This window comes from Azolla caroliniana, unplaced genomic scaffold (genome assembly GCF_043228905.1).
Source record: "Azolla caroliniana isolate FFs.n. ecotype wild unplaced genomic scaffold, voAzoCaro1.0.p SCAF_300, whole genome shotgun sequence".
NCBI lineage: Eukaryota > Viridiplantae > Streptophyta > Polypodiopsida > Salviniales > Salviniaceae > Azolla > Azolla caroliniana.
The window spans coordinates 15,153-37,379 of record NW_028230735.1 but is presented as its reverse complement, the minus strand read 5'-3'; the positions used below and the strand labels follow the sequence as shown (position 1 = coordinate 37,379).

At 37.7% G+C, this 22,227-nt stretch overlaps 1 protein-coding gene and 3 non-coding genes across 4 annotated transcripts; 1 reads left to right on the top strand and 3 right to left on the bottom strand.

The window, feature by feature from the left end:
* Positions 1–5,258: 5,258 nt before the first annotated feature.
* TRNAW-CCA (transfer RNA tryptophan (anticodon CCA)) lies at positions 5,259–5,330 on the bottom strand. Its single transcript has one exon. It is a non-coding gene; the product is annotated as a tRNA-Trp (tRNA).
* Positions 5,331–6,129: 799 nt separating this feature from the next.
* On the bottom strand, positions 6,130–6,201 carry TRNAW-CCA (transfer RNA tryptophan (anticodon CCA)). The gene has a single exon. It is a non-coding gene; the product is annotated as a tRNA-Trp (tRNA).
* A 799-nt stretch (positions 6,202–7,000) lies between these two features.
* TRNAW-CCA (transfer RNA tryptophan (anticodon CCA)) lies at positions 7,001–7,072 on the bottom strand. The gene has a single exon. It is a non-coding gene; the product is annotated as a tRNA-Trp (tRNA).
* A 2,203-nt stretch (positions 7,073–9,275) lies between these two features.
* Positions 9,276–21,812, top strand: LOC147848604 (uncharacterized). The gene is made up of 17 exons (XM_087338318.1): positions 9,276–9,548; positions 10,542–10,781; positions 14,938–15,084; positions 15,199–15,277; positions 16,789–16,972; positions 17,070–17,135; positions 17,247–17,462; positions 17,557–17,763; positions 17,841–18,153; positions 18,845–19,004; positions 19,099–19,207; positions 19,287–19,422; positions 19,503–19,558; positions 19,637–19,936; positions 20,190–20,318; positions 20,485–21,159; positions 21,327–21,812. The coding sequence occupies exons 1-17, from the start codon at positions 9,464–9,466 to the stop codon at positions 21,483–21,485; spliced, it is 3,261 nt and encodes a 1,086-aa protein (XP_087194444.1). The 5' UTR covers positions 9,276–9,463; the 3' UTR covers positions 21,486–21,812.
* The last annotated feature ends 415 nt before the right edge of the window (positions 21,813–22,227 follow it).

Here is a 22,227-nt window from a genome sequence, read left to right as displayed (position 1 = left end):
AAATTGTGAATTCCCTTCGTGGGATAGGTCGAATTGACCTCTTCCGCGTCGACCTCATCTATGGGCACCATCCGTATCGGAGAAGAGCATTTGTCCTTCCGATGTGTTGGTCTTTGGTTGAACGTGGTTTTCTTCGACCAATAACATTGATTGGAGGTTGAAGAAGGAGGGAGGGGTATCTCTCGCCAAGATTGCCATTCTCAACGGGTTGAATCGTTGTGCGAGGCCGCCCAAGCATACTTGCACCATCTCGTCCTCGTCGATGTTGACGTTGATGGAGCCAAGAGAGTCGCAAATGCTCTTGATCTTGGCGGTGTAGTCCGTCACAGACATTTCTTTTTGTCGTATGTTGTTCAACTCTTGCCGGAGTTGAAGCTTGCGCGCGGATGTGTCCGCGGCGAAAATCTTCTTCAGATTTTCCCACGCCTCTTTGGGCATCTTGGCGTCACGAATGTGGCTAAGCATGTGGTTTTTTACACATGTTGCCAAGCAATACATTACCCGACTCGCGCCTTGCTCCCACATTGGGTAGTTGGCGTGTGCGGTTTCAGGTTTGTTTTCTTGTGCGCCGTTGATGTAGCCCCAATACCCTTGGCCGACAAGATATTGAATCATCTTGTACTCCCAAGATGAATAGTTGCTTCGGTCTAGCTTTTCGCTAGGGACTGAGCTTCCCATTTGTTTGTTCATGATGATTGTTGTGTCTTCTGTTTTGTTTTTCTTCTCTTGGTCGCGTAAACGTCCTTCGTAGCGGCACTACGGTAGCGGATAGCGAATAGCCAGGATTTGTCGTCGGCGTCTCGAACACACAATCACGAATAAGCGGTGGGCTTAGTGGATTTCCTAAACCACGCGCTCTAATACCATGTTAAGTAATTAGGTAATTAACTCGGGTTAATGAGAGACTAATTATATGGTTACGTTAAGCAGCGGAAGATTAGTATGATATGCGCGTGAGAGTGTGTGAGAGGAAGAGAGAGAGAGTAACTTACACTTATGAACACGAAGATAAATGGGGGATGATTGACTATATTGAAAAGTGTCATCAACTTACAAAAATACCCCCAATGAGGTATATATATACAACCCATGTGCAAAGGTGCACATGTGTGGGTAGAACATAGGTACGTATGTGTAAGTCTTACATTAAATGTACTAAGGAGTGGAGGATCTAGAATATCCCACTTAAGTACAAGGTCCTATTTAAAGGCTTAAGGTCAACACATTAACTAGATTCGATCTAGGTAACTACTAAGTTACATGTGTTGAATAACTAGATTAAACTAGTTAAGCTTGATATCTCAACATGTTCCAATAAAGCTAGGAATTCAAGTCACTAGAAAAAACATGAACTTATTCTTATAATTCATTGTTCAATTACATGCATTTCATGACTTAATTACATTCGAATACTGCTCACAATTCAAGTCACAACAATAGATCTTTGTATCTTGTAATGAACACTACATGAATCGAACATGCAACCTTTTTATCTTGATCCAGACACACAGACATTGGTGGATCCCGCTTGTATGCATAAATTGATAGCATAATCTTGTTCGCTAGTACCAAAACATTGCATGCTCCACTGGAATTGAACATGCAACCTTTTTATCTAGAGTTAAACATGCAAGCATTGCACCGTGGATCCCTGTTGTGTGAACAAATTGATTACACAATCTTGTCCACTAAACCAAAACATACCACGCTCCAATGGCATCAAATTGGAAAACGCAAGGCCTTATTCTTATTATCCATTGTTCAATTGCATATATTTCTTGACTTAATAAAGTTTAAATGCATCCCACAACTCAACTCACAACATGGGATCTTTCTGTCTTAAAACAACTCTGATGTGAATTGAACATGCAACCTTCTAATATGGACTCAAAAGCCGTGCCATTGCACTAGGCACCTCGCTTATCTAAGTTTTTGTTATAGTGTTGTCCCCGACTACCAAAATATTTTATTCTCCAAAAATATTACATTAGAACTAAACATCCAATTATTCGTGTAATCAACATTGTGAAAGTGCACATTATGCTTGTTTAAATTTTACAAAAATGTGGCCGCAATTCAGATAACAACACAATATCTTAGCATGTAGAAATGAACCCGACGTGAATCGAACACGCAACCGTCTCATCTGGAGTTAGACGCGTTGCCATTGCGCCACGGATTCCGCTTGTGGTTTGATCTCATAACCTCGTTGTCAAGTTGGTAAACATTGTGAAACAAATCATCCACCTATTCCTCGAATCAATTGCACGAACTAATTGATTTAATTATACCCCACAACGGCCGAAGATTCTAGACATAACACTAGATCTATGTATCTTGAAATGAACTAGATGCGAATTAAACATGCAACCTTTCTATCTCAACTCAAATACACATGCATTACACCGAGGATCCCTATTGTACATGTTTTGAGGTCAAAACTCTTCCGTAGAAACCAAACCATTGCATACTCCAAAATCATCACATTGGAAAAGAACATAGCCATATTCCTCAGACCCATTCTTCAATTCCATGTCCTTGTCTACTGAATTTTGTTCCAATAAGGCTGACAATTCAAGTCACAACACAATACCTATGCATCCTGAAATAACCTCAACATGAATTGGACATGCAACGGTCATAACCTCGTTCCTCTATAGTAAAACATTGCATACTCCAAATCCATCCCACTAGAAAAAACATGAACGTATTCTTTTAATTCATTGTTCAATTAAATGTGATTCGTGACTTAATTGCATTCGAATGCAACCCACTATTCAAGTCACAACAATAGATCTTTGTATCTTGTAATGAACACGACATGAATCGAACATACAACCTTTTTATCTAGAGTCAGACACACAAGCATTGCATCGTTGATCCCGCTTGTGTGCATAAATTGATTGCATAATCTTGTCCACTAGTACCAAAACATAGCATGCTCCAATCGCATCGCATGCAGTTATTCCTCTTATCCATTGTTCGATTGCATATATTTCTCGACTTAATAAAGTTCGAATTCATCCCACAACTCAACTCAAAACATGAGATCTTTGTGTCTTAAAAATGACTCTGATGTGAATTGAACATGTAACCTTCTAATTTGGACTCAAAAGCCTTGCTATTGCGCTAGGCACCTCGCTTATGTAAGTTTCTGTTATAGTGTTCTGCCCGAGTGCCAAAATATTTTATTCTCCAAAACAATCCCATTAGAACTAAACATCCAATTATTCGTTTAATCAAAATAGTGAAAGTGCACATTATGCTTGTTTAAATTTTACAAAAATGTGGCCGCAATTCCAATAACAACACAAGATTTTTGCATGTAGAAATGAACCCGACCTGAATCAACCACGCAACCTTCTAATCTAGAACCAGACACGCTACCATTTCGCAACAGATGCTGCTTGTGGTTTGATGTCATAACCTCGTCCTCAAATAGGCAAACATAATAAAAAAAATCATCCACCTATTCCTCTACTCAATTGCACGAACTAATTGATTTTATTGTACTCCACAACGGCCAATAATTCTAGTCATAACACTATATCTATGTAGCTTGAAATGAACTAGACGTGAATCGAACATGCAACCTTTTTATCTCAAGTCAAACACACATGCATTGCACCGTGGATCCCTATAGGACATGTTTTGAGGTCAAAACTCGTCCGTACAAACCAAACCATTGCATACTTCAAAACCATCACATTGGAAAAGAACATAGACTTATTCCTCCAATCCATTCTTCAATTCCATGTCCTAGTCTACTAAATTTTGCTCCAATAACGCTGAGAATTCAAATCACAACACAATACCGATGCATCTTGAAATAACCTCAACATGAATTGGACATGCAACGGTTATAACCTCGTTTCTGTATAGTAAGACATTGCATGCTGCAAATCCATCCCACTAGAAAAAACATGAACTTATTCTTGTAATTGATTGCATAATCTTGTTAGCTAATGCCAAAACAGTAAATGCTCCATTGGCATCGCATTGGAAAACCCATGCAGTTATTCCTCGTATCCATTCTTCGATTTCTAATATTTCTTGACTTAATAAAATTCGAATGCATCCACAACTGAACTCACAACATGAGATCTTTCTATCTTAAAATGACATTGATATGAATTGAACATGCAACCTTCTAATTTGGACTCAAAAGCTTTGCTATTGCGCTAGGCACCTCGCTTATGTAAGTTTTTTTTGTGATAGTGTTGTCCCCGAGTGCCAAAATATTTTATTCTCCAAAATAATTACATTAGAATTAAACATCCAATTATTCGTGTAATCAAAATAGTGCAAGTGCACATTATTCTTGTTTAAATTTTACAAAACTGTGACCGCAATTCCGATAACAACACATGATATTGGCATGTAGAAATGAACCCAACGTGAATCGAACACGCAACCTTCTCATCTGGAGTCAGACGCACCACCATTGCACCACATGTCCCGCTTATGATTTGATATCATAAGCTCGTCCTCAAGTAGGTAAACATTGTACAAAAAATCATCTACCTATTCCTCTAATCAATTGCACGAACTACTTGATTTTATTGTACTCCACAACGGCCGAAAATTCTAGTCATAACACTATATCTATATAGCTTGAAATGAACTAGACGTGAATCGAACATGCAACCTTTTTATCTCAAGTCAAACACACATGCATTGCACCGCGGATCCCTATAGGACATGTTTTGAGGTCAAAACTCGTCCGTACAAACCAAACCATTGCATACTCCAAAACCATCACATTGGAAAAGAACATAAACTTATTCCTCCAATCCATTCTTCAATTCCATGTCATAGTCTACTAAATTTTGCTCCAATAACGCTGAGAATTCAAATCACAACACAATACCGATGCATCCTGAAATAACCTCAACATAAATTGGACATGCAACGGTTATCACCTCGTTTTTCTATAGTAAGACATTGCATGCTCCAAATCCATCCCACTAGAAAAAACATAAACGTAATATTTTAATTCATTGTTGAATTAAATGTGATTCGTGACTTAATTGCATTCGAATGCAACCCACAATTCCAATCACAACAATAGATCTTTGCATCTTGTAATGAACACGACATGAATCGAACATACAACCTCTTTATCTAGAGTCAAACACACAAGCATTGCATCGTCGATCCCCCTTGTGTGCATAAATTGATTGCATAATCTTGTCCGCTAGTACCAAAACATAGCATGCTCCAATGGCATAACAACACATGATCTTGGCATGTAGAGATGAACCCGACGTGAATCGAACACGCAACCATCTGATCTGGAGTCAAACGCGCCACCATTACGCCACGGATCCCGCTTGTGATTTGATATCATAACCTCGTCCTCAAGTAGGTAAACATTGTACAAAACATCATCCACCTATTCCTCTAATCAATTGCACGAACTAATTCATTTTATTGTACTCCACAACGGCCGAAAATTCTAGTCATAACACTATATCTATATAGCTTGAAATGAACTAGACGTGAATCAAACATGCAACCTTTTTATCTCAAGTCAAACAAACATGCATTGCACCGCGGATCCCTATAGGACATGTTTTGAGGTCAAAACTCGTCCGTACAAACCAAACCATTGCATACTCCAAAACCATCACATTGGAAAAGAACATAAACTTATTCCTCCAATCCATTCTTCAATTCCATGTCATAGTCTACTAAATTTTGCTCCAATAACACTGAGAATTCAAATCACAACACAATACCGATGCATCTTGAAATAACCTCAACATGAATTGGACATGCAACGGTTATAACCTCGTTTTTGTATAGTAAAACATTGCATGCTCCAAATCCATCCCACTAGAAAAAACATAAACGTAATCTTTTAATTCATTGTTGAATTAAATGTGATTCGTGACTTAATTGCATTCGAATGCAACCCACAACTCCAATCACAACAATAGATCTTTGCATCTTGTAATGAACACGACATGAATCGAACATACAACCTCTTTATCTAGAGTCAAACACACAAGCATTGCATCATCGATCCCGCTTGTGTGCACAAATTGATTACAGAATCTTGTCCGCTAGTACCAAAACATAGCATGCTCCAATTGCATAACAACACATGATCTTGGCATGTAGAGATGAACCCGACGTGAATCGAACACGCAACCTTCTGATCTGGAGTCAGACGCGCTACCATTGCGCCACGGATCCCGCTTGTGGTTTGATATCATAACCTCGTCCTCAAGTAGGCAAACATTGTACAAAAAATCATCCACCTATTTCTCTAATCAATTGCACGAATTAATTCATTTTATTGTACTCCACAACGGCCGAAAATTCTAGTTATAACACTATATCTATATAGCTTGAAATGAACTAGACGTGAATCGAACATGCAACCTTTTTATCTCAAGTCAAACACACATGCATTGCACCGCGGATCCCTATAGGACATGTTTTGAGGTCAAAACTCGTCCGTACAAACCAAACCATTGCATACTCCAAAACCATCATATTGGAAAAGAACATAAACTTATTCCTCCAATCCATTCTTCAATTCCATGTCATAGTCTACTAAATTTTGCTCCAATAACGCTGAGAATTCAAATCACAACACAATACCGATGCATCTTGGAATAACCTCAACATGAATTGGACATGCAACGGTTATCACCTCGTTTTTGTATAGTAAGACATTGCATGCTCCAAATCCATCCCACTAGAAAAAACATAAACGTAATCTTTTAATTCATTGTTGAATTAAATGTGATTCGTGACTTAATTGCATTCGAATGCAACCCACAATTCCAATCACAACAATAGATCTTTGCATCTTGTAATGAACACGACATGAATCGAACATACAACCTCTTTATCTAGAGTCAAACACACAAGCATTGCATCGTCGATCCCGCTTGTATGCATAAATTGATTGCATAATCTTGTCCGCTGGTACCAAAACATAGCATGCTCCAATGGCATAACAACACATGATCTTGGCATGTAGAGATGAACCCGACGTGAATCGAACACGCAACCTTCTGATCTGGAGTCAGACGCGCTACCATTGCGCCACGAATCCCGCTTGTGGTTTGATATCATAACCTCGTCCTCAAGTAGGTAAACATTGTACAAAACATCATCCACCTATTCCTCTAATCAATTGCACAAACTAATTTATTTTATTGTACTCCACAACGGCCGAAAATTCTAGACATAACACTATATCTATGTAGCTTGAAATGAACTAGACGTGAATCAAACACGTAACCTTTTTATCTCAAGTGAAACACACATAGGGTGAAATATTAAATCATCAAATGCTTCAAGAAGTTGCAGGTTGGCACTGATCTAACAATTAATCTCAAAATATGGGTTAAGCTTCCAATATGCCTCATGATAAGGATCGAGATTAGCCAGAATAATTGTACACTTCTATTTTTATTCCATATTTTACTCGCAAGAAAATCAATGTAATTTTCCTTATAGCCAAAGAATATGCATTGCAATAAGGATCAGTTCCATCATATTTGTCCAATTGTTCAATGCCCCTCTTTGTCGATCACATGCATCATCTGATAATTTACATTTGGCTCAAAGTATGCTTATTTCAATCACTCCACCGAACGTCTATACCGATCTTACTTCTCATCCAAATATTAGTCGCCTTAGGATTACCCACAAAATAATATCCAATTCTCCTAGATCTAGACGTCGTCACTTAACCCTTTCAACATCCATGCTTGATCTAATTGAGCTTGTAGCATCCACCACTCCGTCGTATCCATTGCTCATCAATACATTTCAAGTTTAACTTGTACGATGACAATTGTTCATCGACACGAAACATCTATAATGTTATTTATCTTGAAGATAATGGAAATCAATATATTTCAAGTTTAACTTGTATGATGACAATCATTCATCAACATGAAACATCTATCGTGCCCTTGCATCATGCGAGGTATTGCCATAAATTGTGTCGTAATTAAAATTTGTGATAACCATTCTAATTCCAAGTTATGATTATGCGTAACCTTCCATCCAATAAATATTTGGATGGACCAACATTAGTTTTTTTACACGAGTTTCAATGAATGTATGATAAACTAATCCACTCACTCTTGTCACATAGAATCATCGCGTAGAGGGTCACAAAAGTTAAGGGGAACCATTGTATCGACCCAACTTTATGGGAAGGTTCATGAAAGCTAGACGATGAATTGAAATTGGTATCAGAAATATATGGAAAATGTGGTTGGTAAATACCCATCCCGACATGAGGGTTCATGAACAGAGAGTGAATAGAAATCAATATTTGCATTGTTGACCTCGATGAAATGATCTGAAGTAGATTGATGAAACCCATTGTTATTACAATTTTACATGTTTACAATAGTGAACATGGACCCCACTAAACATGCCTAATCTTTTGGCTAATACGCAACCTTCTCATGAACCATACGAATATGGTTTGTGATGAGTTAGAAATTACTCGTGAGTGGGGGTTTGTGATTGCAATAATGAAGTAGCCTCTTCAACGCGTAAAGTAGTTTATCTTCGATGACATTCACAAATAATTCAAAGCAAATGACAACAGAAAATCACAAAGTAGTTTTAGAAAAAACAAGACTTTATCATCCCAATTAATTAGCATTCACAACAATCTACTGAGGCGACTATTATTTCACCTATCGGTTAAAGTCTAATTCGTCTTGGCACTCAAAATCTCTTACTTTTGAGGAGGATGAGCATTATTTATTCACCTTCGAAGAGATACAAGTAAACCTTTTTCCGTTGAACACACAATCAAGCCCATGATACTATATCCTAAGTATCTAGATGGAAAAAAGATTTAATGAAGAAAAATATGTACTCACACGAGATGTATGGGCTTGGTTGTTAGGTCATGGAAAATCATATATGACGACCATTGTCGAAAGATTGGTTGCGGACGTGTAGTATACTGTATAACCATTATTATATAATTCACTTTAGGCAAGATAAATTTAAATGAAGGCACTGGTATTATCTATCCTTGTGAAAAACAAGTGCGTCAATGAAAAGACATGTTGTATGTGAAGCTTAAGTCTTATATACAATTTCATATACCCTGACGAGACTTCCTTCCAGCTCTAAAACAACATGTTAGCAAGAATCAAACTCAGAAGATCAAGATTGAAAACCTGCAGTCATCGAATGGGCCGACCAAGGAATCACGAATGAGATTGATGTATTAGTATGGCCATGATTGGAGTTTTATGCCTACTGTGGCAGGGCCGCCTGTCAATCCTACTAAACAAGGACTGAAAGTAAGTGCAAAATTGCATGGAGTGTGAAGTCCAGTGACACCATGATCCCTGGACGTCTGTCAATCCTACTAAACAAGGACTCAAAAGTAAGTGGAAATTTGCATAGACTGTGTGAAGAGAAGAAACACCATTGAAGAAGAAGAAGTTGTATAGAGAGAAATATGGCAGATTGGGAAAATCCTTGTGTTTTCAAACGTAACCGACGACGAGCTCATGTTCCTCTCCATTCTCATGCCACCCTTCAAGGTACGTTTACGCTGTTTGCTATACCGTGGTTTTGAATCTTGTACCTTTCCTTTTCTAGGAACCTTTGTTGCATGTTTTGTTTCAGTGTCCGGAATCTTTGTTGAATGTTATTTTTGTGTTGTGATCTTTGTCAAATCTTCTGGAGTATTTAAATTATTTTCTCTTGGGTTACAAATCGTTATGGTTGATCTTTCAGCATAAACCAGCGTTATGACATCATTTTGAATCTTTAGGATGTATTTTCTCTTTATGTATATGTGTGTTTGATCTGTCAAGGTAGAACAAAGTTGCTACATCTATTGTGAAGATCTGTTTTACTTTTAAGAAATCTGTGTGTCTGAATTTGCAATGCAAAACAATGTTTCTACATCATAGCAAATCTTATTGAATCTCCTATTTCTCTAAGTAATACTTGTGTTTTAATATTGAATGTAAACAAAGTTGCTAACCCATTAATATTTGTTGAATGCTATTTTTTTAAAGGAATCATTGTGTTCAAATTTTCAATGTGACAAAATCACTACACCATTGGGACTCTTTGTTGAGTCTTTTTTTTATGGGTATTTGGTGTTTGATTTTCAAGGTAACACAAAACTAATACAACACCATTTTAAGTTTTCTGTTAAATTTGTTACTTTGATGAATCTCTTATTCGATCTTTCAATATAAATGAAGATACTGCACCATTTTGAATCTCTTTTTTTGTTTGATCTGTCAAAGTAAGACAAAGCTACAACATGACTGAATCTTTGTTATCTATTTTTTTATGAATCTTTGTACTTCATCATTCTATTTTGAATCTTTGTGAATCCCTTTTCCTATGATCCTAATTTTTTTTCCTATACTACCTCTTTGTGTATCTTTATTTGATTGTTTATTTATGAATATTTGTAATGATCTCTTCAGGGCAAAGCAAAGTTACTGCACCCCATGTTCATGAATATTCAGAAATATCTTTTTGAATGGATCCTTTGCTTTATTTTGATTCTTTAGGCGCTCTTGACTTTTGGAAGAAGAGAAGCTCTGTGGATAGAAGCATTGCAGAGAGAGCTGTGTGGGGCGAGGAAGCTGTGCAAGAAGCTCTTCAGTCTGCATCTTCATGGGTGGATGGCCTCCCCTTTGTCTTGTCTTTGAGTGGCTATTGGAAATTCCACCTTTCAAGTACACCTGAAGATGTTCCCATCAATTTCCATTCCAACGATTTTGATGACTCATCATGGAATTGTTTGCCAGGTAAGTTCAACCTTAGGGTCATATTGTTAGAGATATAATTTAATGTAAGCATGAAAATAAGGAAATTGATAAGAAAATGAAGAGATAGAGAGAGAAAGAAGGGTGCTGATCCACTTGGCCACCGTGGAGCAAAGGGATTGAGACGAACCCGAGCATTGAACAACGTCCCATACCAGACGACGGCGACAACGACGTCAAACGCTCTACCTGTTTGTCCAGGTCGGATGATTACTCTTGTCGAACAAGCCCTAGCCAGACAAGCCTCTTGTTAACCTCTCTTGCTGATTTCTCTTGTCCACCTTTCTTGTCGACCTCTCTCCTTGACCTTTTGAGCTTTCTTGTTAACCTATCTCGTCGGCCTCTCTCAATGACCTCTCTAGTTGGCCTCTCTCGATGACCTCCTCTCGTTGACCAAAGCTTTGCCACACAAGTGCACAATACGCGGGCGACGTGGGCAAGAAAATGACTCGAGCATGAAACGGAGAAATTAATGGCTAAACACGAGATTAGGACTAACGAAGTCGTTTTAGGAACAATAATGAAGATTTCCGAAATGAATCCTTTAGTAGAAGAGGGCTTATGAGCCATGGTAGGAATTACATCAGTGGGATGAATTAGAACGGAGGTAACTATGAGTTAACCTCAAGCCTAAGCGAGAAACAGGAAATTGAGAAGAGAAGCATCTGATGAGAATGAGTCTAGTGGGCTGCCGAGACCATGACTATCTCCAATGGCTACATTGCCATGAATTAGAATAGTTCTTGTGCCACTTTGTCCTCCCCTTCCAAACGACTGGTGCGCTTGCCGTCTCCTCGTTTTCATTACCTGAATGCTGACGCTCTAACCCAAGATGAGTCAAAGATGATGGGAAGAAGAAGAGCTCCTAAAACCCCAAAACCTTCACTGAAATGCAAAAATGAAGAACCCCTAAAATGAGCTCCCCCTTCTTCTTTTATTGGAGGAGGGTGCCTCATTTGTATTAAATACATTTATTCCTTCTCCCTTACTAACCATTAGGCCATTCACTTTTCTTTATTGTATAATTATTTACATAAGTATGTGCACAATTTGTCTCTCTTTTTCTCTTCTCCCGTTTCACACGTGCTTGCATATTTCCTCTCTCTTCTTTTCCTCCCCAAGCTTGCGCTCCATTCCTTTGCCCTTGTTCACCCATGTTTCTCACCTTTGGCACGCCACGTCATGATAGGTCATGCTCACCACAAGAGACTGTTCACCACAAGATCACAGTTTGGGCGTAGCCAAATGATGCCCCAATGAGGATAGCTAGGCTTCATATTTGTAACCAAACCCAAGGTCCTCAAGCAAGTTCACACTTGGACCCATAAGGGTTGTCTCAATCCCTAGGATTATCCTCCCTCACACTCTTATCCTCGTGTATAGAAAACTACGATACAAACTACCACGGGATAAGTTATGGTTATGCCCATAACACACACATACATGCATATATGCCTGCTGTACATCCATACACACATACATTTATGACTTCTGAGGTAAAAAAAAGACCTGATAGAGCAAAGGAAACATTTGGTGTGCGTGGAGCTGATTTCCTAATGGGCATTTTTTCTATATCTTGGGGTGATTTCTTTGGTTGAATGAACTTGTCAAAAGCTTGTGAAGGAATGAAACAATCTTTTTTACATAAATATCATACTAGAGAAAATTATATTTTAATTCTATAGGAGGGCCAATTATATGTATGTTTGCATGTATGTATCCATATGTACATCCACACATTAGATAGATTTTGTTGTTATCCACGGAGATCAAGAAGGCCCATGGAACCCAAAAGGTAACCTTTTCATGTAGTTTGTGCACTCTATGGAATTGATAGAAAGAAAGAGCTAAAGATACATTAATATATTTTAGAGGCCAAATGGTCAGAATAACAGTCCAAAATAAATATAACTAGATTAGTGGACCTGCCAAAGATACCAGAAAATATCGTTAGCTAAACACTTTACATCTTGAACTTGGATGCACTAAATTTTTTGCCTTCGAAAGCTCTTCAATATGGGGAGGTGCAAGATGGATATGTCTACAAATGTGGAGAAGGATCTTTGGTGTTGGGTATTAATGTCCTTTAGTGGAGGACAAAGGTGGTGGGCTTTTGGATCATATGGATGTGATCTACATGCATGAAAATTTGCGTTTGCGTGATTTATTATAACCCCTTTTGAGTGTTGTGGTTAAGTGTTGTCTCGTCTATGAGAACAACAAATCAACATAAAATAAATGTTTACTAAGTAAACATAAAAGTAAATAAGATAAAAAGAGGCTAAAGAATCTTGTTATCGGCACATATAAGATTCTCAATTCAGCTATATTGTAACTTTTGTCTTTGGGAGCTCCCAAAGACGTTGGATACATGTCACTGATTGAAATAATGCCTGAGTGATGTTAGGGGCTACTCCCATCTCTGCCCAAATTATATCTTGGGGCACTGATACTTTTGAACCTTCTCATGTGGGAAATAATTGATGCTAAAGGTCTCTCTAAATCATTCCAGTTATTTTCCTTGTTAAGACTCGGTTCCCACGTTTCTACTCAATATAGAAGAGTTGGTGCCACAAGTGTATCAAATAGCCACAATTTAGTTTGTGGCTCTCGGAACTGCAAATGTGCACATTGTCTTTCGAGAGCACCAAGGGATGTATATCCACGAGAAAGTCAGGCACAAGCAACCTCCCATAAGGAGAACCTATACCCTGTAAATGTTACTCCTAGGTATGTGTAGATAGAGAGAAAGAAAGAAAGAAAGATATATTAACGTCTTTTAAGAGGCCAAAATGGCCTATAAGACCGAATAAGAGATTACATCTTAAATGTTTTCTCGTCTTTGAGAACAAATCAAAATAAAGTAAATATTACACAGTAAATATAAAAGTAAATAAGATGAAAAGAAAAGAGACGAGAGAATCTGGTTTTTGGCCCATGCGAGATTCTCAAGTTAGGTGTATTGTAGCTTTTGTCTCTGAAAGATCTCTATCATAGGTCGATCCAGAATGGAAATGTTTCCGAAGCGAGGGAAGCACCTACGATGGCGGGAGATAATGGCTTTTATTTGTCGATGACAAGGGTGTCGAGGTCGTGGTCCATGGGGCCGGGGCCTACGTGCACGGCAAATTGCCATTGCCCGATCAATCGTAACCCCTTTGTTATATCCTGGTCTGGATCCCATTTCTGTATCTTGGGGTTGACTTCTAGCATTAGGATTGATGGAGCTAAAGAAAGTTGTGATTGTTCTTTGTGGATGAGCTTGTGTGGCTGTACTCTTCAACAACTTTTCCCGATGTCTCTTGAGCTAATGATTATACTAATGATTACCAGAAGTTAAAGTTAGCATATGGAATATTGATGGGGATGGTAGAGGGCCATCCTGTAGGCTCTCTTTGTAACAAAATTGCTGGATCAGACATGGTATTAGTGGATTTTTCTCAGATGGATCATTCATGGCGTGTTTGAATCTCTGTGATGTATAATTGATGCAGTCTCAGTGTCCAGTGTTGGGTACATGGTCTTTTGTCCTTAAAATTCCTGGCCAAAAGATGATTGGATTGTCCCAGGCATCCTTAAATGCCTTTGGTTCTCACCCTCATCTCTAATATGTCATTACGAAATATTTCTCATTTCAGAAACATTTGAAGACCATAATTTATGCCGTCATCTTCCTAATGGCTTCATGATTACCACAACTGTTCCATGTCGCTACCTTCCATTATCCTTCTCTTGGAAATCGTGTTATAAATTTGAAAACCGATGATGGCCATAAAATTAAAATCCCAAAATGTCCTCACCACGAACTTAAAATGAAACATCTCAGGAGATGTGCGCCAACAAGACTGTACTACATTACTGCTGGAGTGCACAAACTCAAGAAGGTAAAAGTACTAACAAATCCACAACAAAAACTCTTTGCTAAGCAATAACATTGGTTAAGACAATATGTCGTTCAGCAAAAATGCCTGCCCATCTTGTGTTCTGAAATTTGCATGTATGATACATTGAAACCCATTCTTAATGATTTATCAGGTACTAACCACTCTTCTTTGGGGCTGCTTGGTGCCTGTGTGCTGATGGACAGTATATTTCTGATCATATTACCTATTGATTTGTGTCATTGTTGCTGTGGCAGTTCCATCAAATTGGCAAACACATGGATATGATCGTCCAATCTACACAAACATTGTATACCCCTTCCCATTGGACCCTCCTCATGTCCCAAAGGAAAATCCAACTGGCTGTTATCGCAAAACATTTTTGCTTCCAATGGAATGGGCAGGTGATTCAATGAATTTTAAGTAATGTTCATTAGAACTATTTGTATATTATAAAACTCTTGCAATATACACATTCCTCACAAACTTTGATATGACATGTTTTCTAAAAAACCTAGGGCGCCGAATATTCTTGACTTTCGAAGCAGTTGATTCAGCATTTTATGTCTGGGTAAATGGAACATTGGTGGGTTATAGGTATGTCTAAATTTTTTTCAATGTGTCATATATATTAATTTCCTAAGTTTAAATACAATTCCAGTGGCCATCATGTTTTGGATGATCTTGGCATACCTCCATGAAACAAAGCTGAAGTGTCATGTATTTTGATGATAAAATTTCAGTTTCCTGCAAACTTCAGAATATCTTATGTTTTATTTTGTTTCATCTATTTCTTCACATGAGACAGATAATGCCTATACCTTTCATTGGATAGATTAATCCAAGTGAGAAGGGAAGTCCAAATGACAAAAAGTATCAGTGTCTCTAAGAGGCCAGAATACAATGGCACATGAGACTTGTCATGTAACAAGAAATGGAAATGACATATGAGACTCAAATGAGAATGGCTCTGATTTGCTCTAATGCCTATACCTTTCATTGGATAGATTAATCCAAATGAGAAAGGAAGTCCAAATGACAAAAAGTATCAATGTCTCTAAGAGGCCTGAATACAATGGCACATGAAACTTGCCACGTAACAAGAAATGTAATTGACATATGAGACTCAAATCGGAATGACTCTGATTTGTTCCAAAGATCTCGAAAATAGGTTGTTCCAAAAGTAAAAGTCTCCAAATTGTGGAAAGCAACGTCAGTTGGGTGGTGACAAGGATACCAGGGCCATGCATGCGTACATGGAGAGTGCTATTACTCAATATTTGGTAAACCGTAAGGGCTTCTATGGATCAATGCTGCCAGTGTCTAAGTAATGTATTGAGGGAAGACCTTGGTGTGCATAGTTCTCTGAAGTTATAGTTCTTGGTGGTTAAACGGGTTACAAGTCATATGGTGTTCCTCGATCTAGGTTTGTTGCTGTACTGTGCTATATGCATTTTGGTCCCCTGACTGGCTGGAATGTAAGAAAGATATATTAACATATTTTAAGAGGCCAAAATGGGCTATAAGTCACCTGTTATTTTTGAAATTGGTGACCACCTCGATTGCTTGACCTTGATGGATCATCTATTTTCTTGCAATCCTTAAAAATATTTCTGTTCTATTTACCAGGAATTTAGAATCACAACAGGATAAATGTCACATTTCTGTTCTAACCGTTTCTACCATAACTTCTTTTGTCTGACTTGGTCACCATTTAGATAGTTTCTTACCTCACCATTTTACTGACTTGGTCATGTGTTACTGATTCGAAAAACCGAGTAGGTGGTTACTCTTGAATTTATGAACCACCTCTTTGGGTTATCAGATGAAAGATAAGAAGCCTGAAAAACAAATTCACTAATGGAACTATCTGGCTTCCTTTGATATATATTATTAAGAGTGAATGTCAAGCATTCAGACCCTGCACAAACATTGGAAAAAAGTCTTTACATTTTGATCCAACCGTACATCTTTATAACATACTTGCTAATGCCATATATCATGGAGAGACCATACTATTTGATAATCAGAGATAATGTATGATTATAGAGTTTTTTGCTGAAAATGTGTGGTAACATCGTGGTTGGAAATTCGCTCTTTTTAAACAGTCAAGATAGCAGGCTGCCAGCAGAGTTTGAGATCACAGAGGTATGTTACGCACCAATTTCAAATAAGGAAAACATGATAGCAGTCCAGGTCATGCGATGGAGTGACGCATCCTACCTTGAAGACCAAGATCATTGGTGGCTGTCTGGTATCCACAGGGATGTAATCCTATCTTCCAAGCCTCAGGTGCATCTTTGTTGTCAAAACAGAGTTCTTGGTGTCAGGGAGGCTGATAGGTTATTATTCAGAAACTAAACATAAATGATTTTATATATGCTTTTAGGTCATGATAGCTGATTATTTTGTCAAGACAGAGGTTTCTGAAGACTCTTCTGCTGCAGTACTAGAGGTATAAAGTTTGATGTGTATTTTCATTGCATGCATCTGTTTATACACACATATCAATTTGCATGGATCAAAGTCTATGACTTGACAGATATTTTTTTACGCATATTGGTAGGTTGAAGTTTTGCTCGAGGCATCTCCAGAGTACCGTAAAAACTGTACTCCTAACCAGCTTCTGGTGGAGAATTTCCTATTTGAAGTAAAAGAGGGCTTGCCATCAGAGGCACTTAGCCTTTCCTCACAAATTGGTGCATGGAGCTCCACAGGATGCTTCATGAGTGAACGATGGAAAATAGATTTTCATCATCCGAAACTTTGGTCTGCAGAAGAGGCATACTAATTTCTTAATGGACTCTTATATAGTATTTGCATCTGTCTCTTGTAAATGTCTAAATCTAATATATATCACCTGCTACATTTTGCAGCCAAACCTGTATGTACTTGTGATTCTTCTTAAAGATGCTTCAAATGAACCTATTGATATTGAAGCATGCCAAGTTGGTGTGCGAAAAGTTTCTCTTGGATACAAAAAGCTACTTATAAACAGTCAACCTGTAATAATAACTGGAGTGAACCGGCACGAGCACCATCCACGAGTGGGAAAAACAAATATTGAGGCTTGTATGATCAAGGTTAAGATGCTGTTATAATTTAAGCCACAGTTGTGTTTTATGTTTTGTTTTTATATCTTGCATTGAAATTCTTGCAGGACATTGTGCTTATGAAACAATATAACATGAATGCGGTTAGAAACAGTCATTATCCTCAGCATCCTAGATGGTATGAGCTTTGTGATTTGTTTGGTCTTTATGTTATCGATGAGGCAAATATAGAAACACACGGATTTGATCCTACCTCAAATCCCAATTCAAAAGAACAACTAACGTGGGATATCAATTGGACGGATGCAATGCTTGAGCGTGCTGTAAACATGGTGGAAAGAGACAAGAACCATGCATGTGTTATTATATGGTCTTTGGGAAATGAATCAGGTTATGGGCCTAGTCATGGTGCACTAGCTGGTAAGATGACAACTTGTAAAGACTATAAATAGTTTTGTTTGAATTCTGACTGTGAAGATAAAAGACTTTGACTTTGAATGCTTCCACAGATCACAAAAACAGCATCTCATTTTTCTGAGCTTAGACGACCACCAAAATGGGAAGAAATAATATCTCTGAAATAACATAATGGCCTCTGACACCTAATAAAATTTACATTTGTTATGTTAACTTGTCAATGTTAGTAACAACATCTCTTTCTAATGTGGGTTTCAACAACTAAATGATTTGACATTAAGTCATCATGAATGACGAGCACCTATCAAGTTTGGTGCCTGATCACTAGAAATAACTGAAATTGCTGCCCTCTGAAGATATCAATTATGGGTGATCATCTATGCAAAGGCCATTGAGACAAGGATGGCATCTCCGGTGCCAGAGGATAGATCTGATCTTATGAAAATATGCACATCAGGGTTGTGTTCTAGGTGTGTTGATGTCAATGAAAAAGAGCAATGGCGGTATCTGTTGTTGCAGCTCAATGACAACTATCTGTTGAAAAGTCGTAGGAGCTGCAACAACAGATAAGAGTGCAATAAAAGATGTTCACTAGCACAATAGCATCGCCTGCAATTATTTGGTCAAATCTCTGGAATCTACTTATATTTATGTTTTGACAGCAGAGACAGTTACATACATTCTTGCTTGACAGGATGGATGAGATGCAGGGATCCCACACGAGCTTTACATTATGAGGGAGGTGGTGCCAAAACAATTGCCACTGATATAGTATGTCCAATGTACATGCGTGTGTGGGATATTGTCAACATTGCTATTGATAAAACTGAATCAAGGCCTCTTATTCTTTGCGAGTGAGCTTTTTTATTTTTTATTTTTATGTACAGTTGTTGAAGCATTAAATATATTATTTGCTGTTAAAAATATTTTTTTGGTTGGTTTCAATAGGTATTCTCATGCCATGGGTAATAGCAATGGAAACATCTATAAATATTGGGAAGCAATTGATTCAACACCTGGTCTACAAGGTGGTTTCATTTGGGACTGGGTTGATCAGGTCAAAAGAATCCTTAAGTTTATGTTCATATCATAGCTTTAAAATTATATTGATAATAATGAGGTATCATGATTCGCAGGGCTTGTTAAGGGATGGCCCTAATGGCGTAAAACATTGGGCTTATGGAGGAGACTTTGGAGATTTTCCAAATGATTTAAATTTCTGCATTAATGGCCTGACATGGCCAGATAGAAGCCCTCACCCGGCTCTCAATGGTGAAATTTTATCCTTCTATGGTTTTAAGTATTTTGATATGAAAGAGGAGATTGCTTAACATTTTTTTTGTATGTCATAGAGGTTAAATTCTTGTATCAGCCAATCAAAATAACTTTAGTGAATAATACAATTGAGGTACAGTAACTCTATTTTAACGAGGATCAAATTTGTAAATGCACATTCTGGAGAGGTTAATATTATCTTCTGGTGAAGGTGTTGAATAGAAATTTCTTCATATCAACTTCCAACCTGGACTTCTCATGGTCTCTTTCTAGAGACGGTGTGATTGTTGGATCTGGTCAATTATCTGTTCCAGTATTACAAGCTGGTGAAAAACATGTGCTGAACCTCAATAATGGACCATGGTCTTCGTTGTTGGGGCATACAAAAGGATCTTCTATTTATATCACAATATTAGCAAGGTTGCGAACTTCTGAAAGATGGTCAGGTGCTGGCCATACTATTGCATCAAATCAAATAGTGATTGCAGAGGAGAAATATGAAATATTTCAGGTAATAATACATCAATTTAATGAATGCTATGAGCGTGTTGTTTGGCTTCTTTTAGTTATTTAGTACAAAAGGTGAGGATCCAAACTGCAAATTAAGCAAAATACTAGTACTCATTGCTTCTGCTTATTTATTCAACTTTTCTATTGCTGGAATCTTACTTTGGTTAAGATAAACAAAGATTACTATTTATTTGTTTTTTGTATGGTGCAAACTCACCAACTGACATATAGGTAATATGTTTTCGGTCTTGTAGACTGAGTGTACTTCTGATATGGGCACCATCTTTCTGGAGCACTCGCATGAGTTTGTAACTATACAGAATTCCCAACATAATTGGGTAATCGATTTCAGCAAACATACTGGTACAATTGTACAATGGAAGGTCAGTATGCATTTCTTGAAATGTGTAGTGCAACAAAAAAAGTTATGGAAAGACCAGACCATGACGGTGTAATTCCAAGCTCACACATTTGCTAGTTTTTATGTCCTGAATAATAGGAAAATAATGTTTATTGAAGTTTGAACTCTTGTCTGTTTGTTTCTATCAGGTAAATGGTATCACAGTTCTCACAGGGGGCCCAATTCCTTGTTTCTGCAGAGCTGCAACTGACAATGACAGAGGTGGTGGTGATCACAGCTATGCCTCCCAATGGAAAAGATGTGGGCTTAGCTCTCTAATGATAAAAAAGCCTGTTGATTTTGAAGTGAAATATTTATCTGATAATGTATTAGAATTGATGAGCAATTATGAAATTGAATCTGACGCTGTAGATGTTGCTCAAAAAGTGGGTTTCAATGTATGTATGCATCACAAGGTTAATGTCAATGGGCATGTGTCAATAACCGTTGATATAAAGCCACAAGGTGAAATTCCACCATTGCCTCGGGTAGGGGTAACTTTTGAAATGCCAAAAGAGTTTGACAATTTAGGTTGGTATGGGAGGGGTCCTTTTGAATGTTATCCTGATAGGAAACATGCAGCCTATGTTGGCATATATGAAACATCTGTATCAGATCTTCATGTGCCTTACATCTTTCCAGGAGAGTGTGGAGGAAGAGCAGATGTAAGGTGGGTATGGTTCAAGAACTCGAGCAATTTTGGGATTCTTGCATCCACAATTAATGACAGCCCTCCTATGCAAATGAATGCAAGCTACTACACTATTGAAGAGCTAGATAAAGCTACACATGAAGAAGAGTTGTGCCCTGGTCAAAATGTGAAGGTAATCATGGAGCTATAACTTGATGTTTCTCGCAATTATGAATTGAATCCCTATGCTTTGATATGGTTATAGGCTGTTTAATAATCTTACACAACGTAATGAATGAATAATATGAATTGATATCCTTCTAGGCTATTGTTTATGATCCAAGTCTTTGTTGAATGTAGGTGTACTTGGATCATAAACACATGGGTGTCGGAGGCGATGACAGTTGGAGCCCATGTGTATACGACGAGTTCTTGGTAAAAGCAGTATCTTACAACTTTTCTATTTGCTTCTTCCCTTTCACCTCAGAGTCTAAGCTCAGTGCCCTGATAAATAAATGAAGGCATATTTACGCTTTGCCTTGCAATTAAATATTCCGTGGAGTTCTTCATGAACTTTAGCATTGTATATCAATGTGCTACAATGGGAAGAAATTTAGCATGGAATACTCATGCCAGCCTTTCCCAGTCTCTTGCAAAAGAAGTTTGGTAGGATCATCAATCTTTCAAAGGTTCCGTTTTTATTATTGCTCATAAAAATTTTAAGAATCCTAATAGGGCACCAACTCATATGCCTATGTTGATACCACTAAAAAGCTCACTTTTTTTGTACTTGTAATCCACACCATTCACACATTTTTGCTGATCGTGAAGTGTCTGTTGCTTTTACCTTACAACAATCATGCCATATACATCCTACTCTTTTTGAACTTTCTATCCCATAATTCATCCCTTCAAATTTCTAGTGCAAGAGTATTGAAGTGCCACTAGCAACCAATTAGAAATGCTTAGCTGAAATGGTTTAGCTCAGGAGTCTCTAACTAAAACCATTTAAACATTTTGAACTGCTAAATTATGTCAAGCTGAACTGTTAAGCTAAAATTGTTGAAGCCAAATGTTTTAAGGGATTTTTAAGCTCAAACCAAATGGTAAGTGAGTTACAAACCATTAAGCCATGGTTTCATGGCTTGGTGCAAACCACACATTTGCATTAAATTTTCAACTCTTTAACAAAGAATTTTTCTAACCAAAGGTCTGTTGCTATTAAGTTGAGTAAAGTAGAAAATATCGGTTGTCATTCATA

Coding starts and splice junctions, on each gene's coding strand:
- LOC147848604 (XM_087338318.1), top strand. CDS start 9,464: ATGGCAGATTGGGAAAATCCTTGTGTTTTCAAACGTAACCGACGACGA. Junction 15,085..15,198: donor GCTTCCAATGGAATGGGCAG/GTGATTCAATGA, acceptor TAAAAAACCTAG/GGCGCCGAATATTCTTGACT. Junction 19,423..19,502: donor CCCTCACCCGGCTCTCAATG/GTGAAATTTTAT, acceptor TGTATGTCATAG/AGGTTAAATTCTTGTATCAG.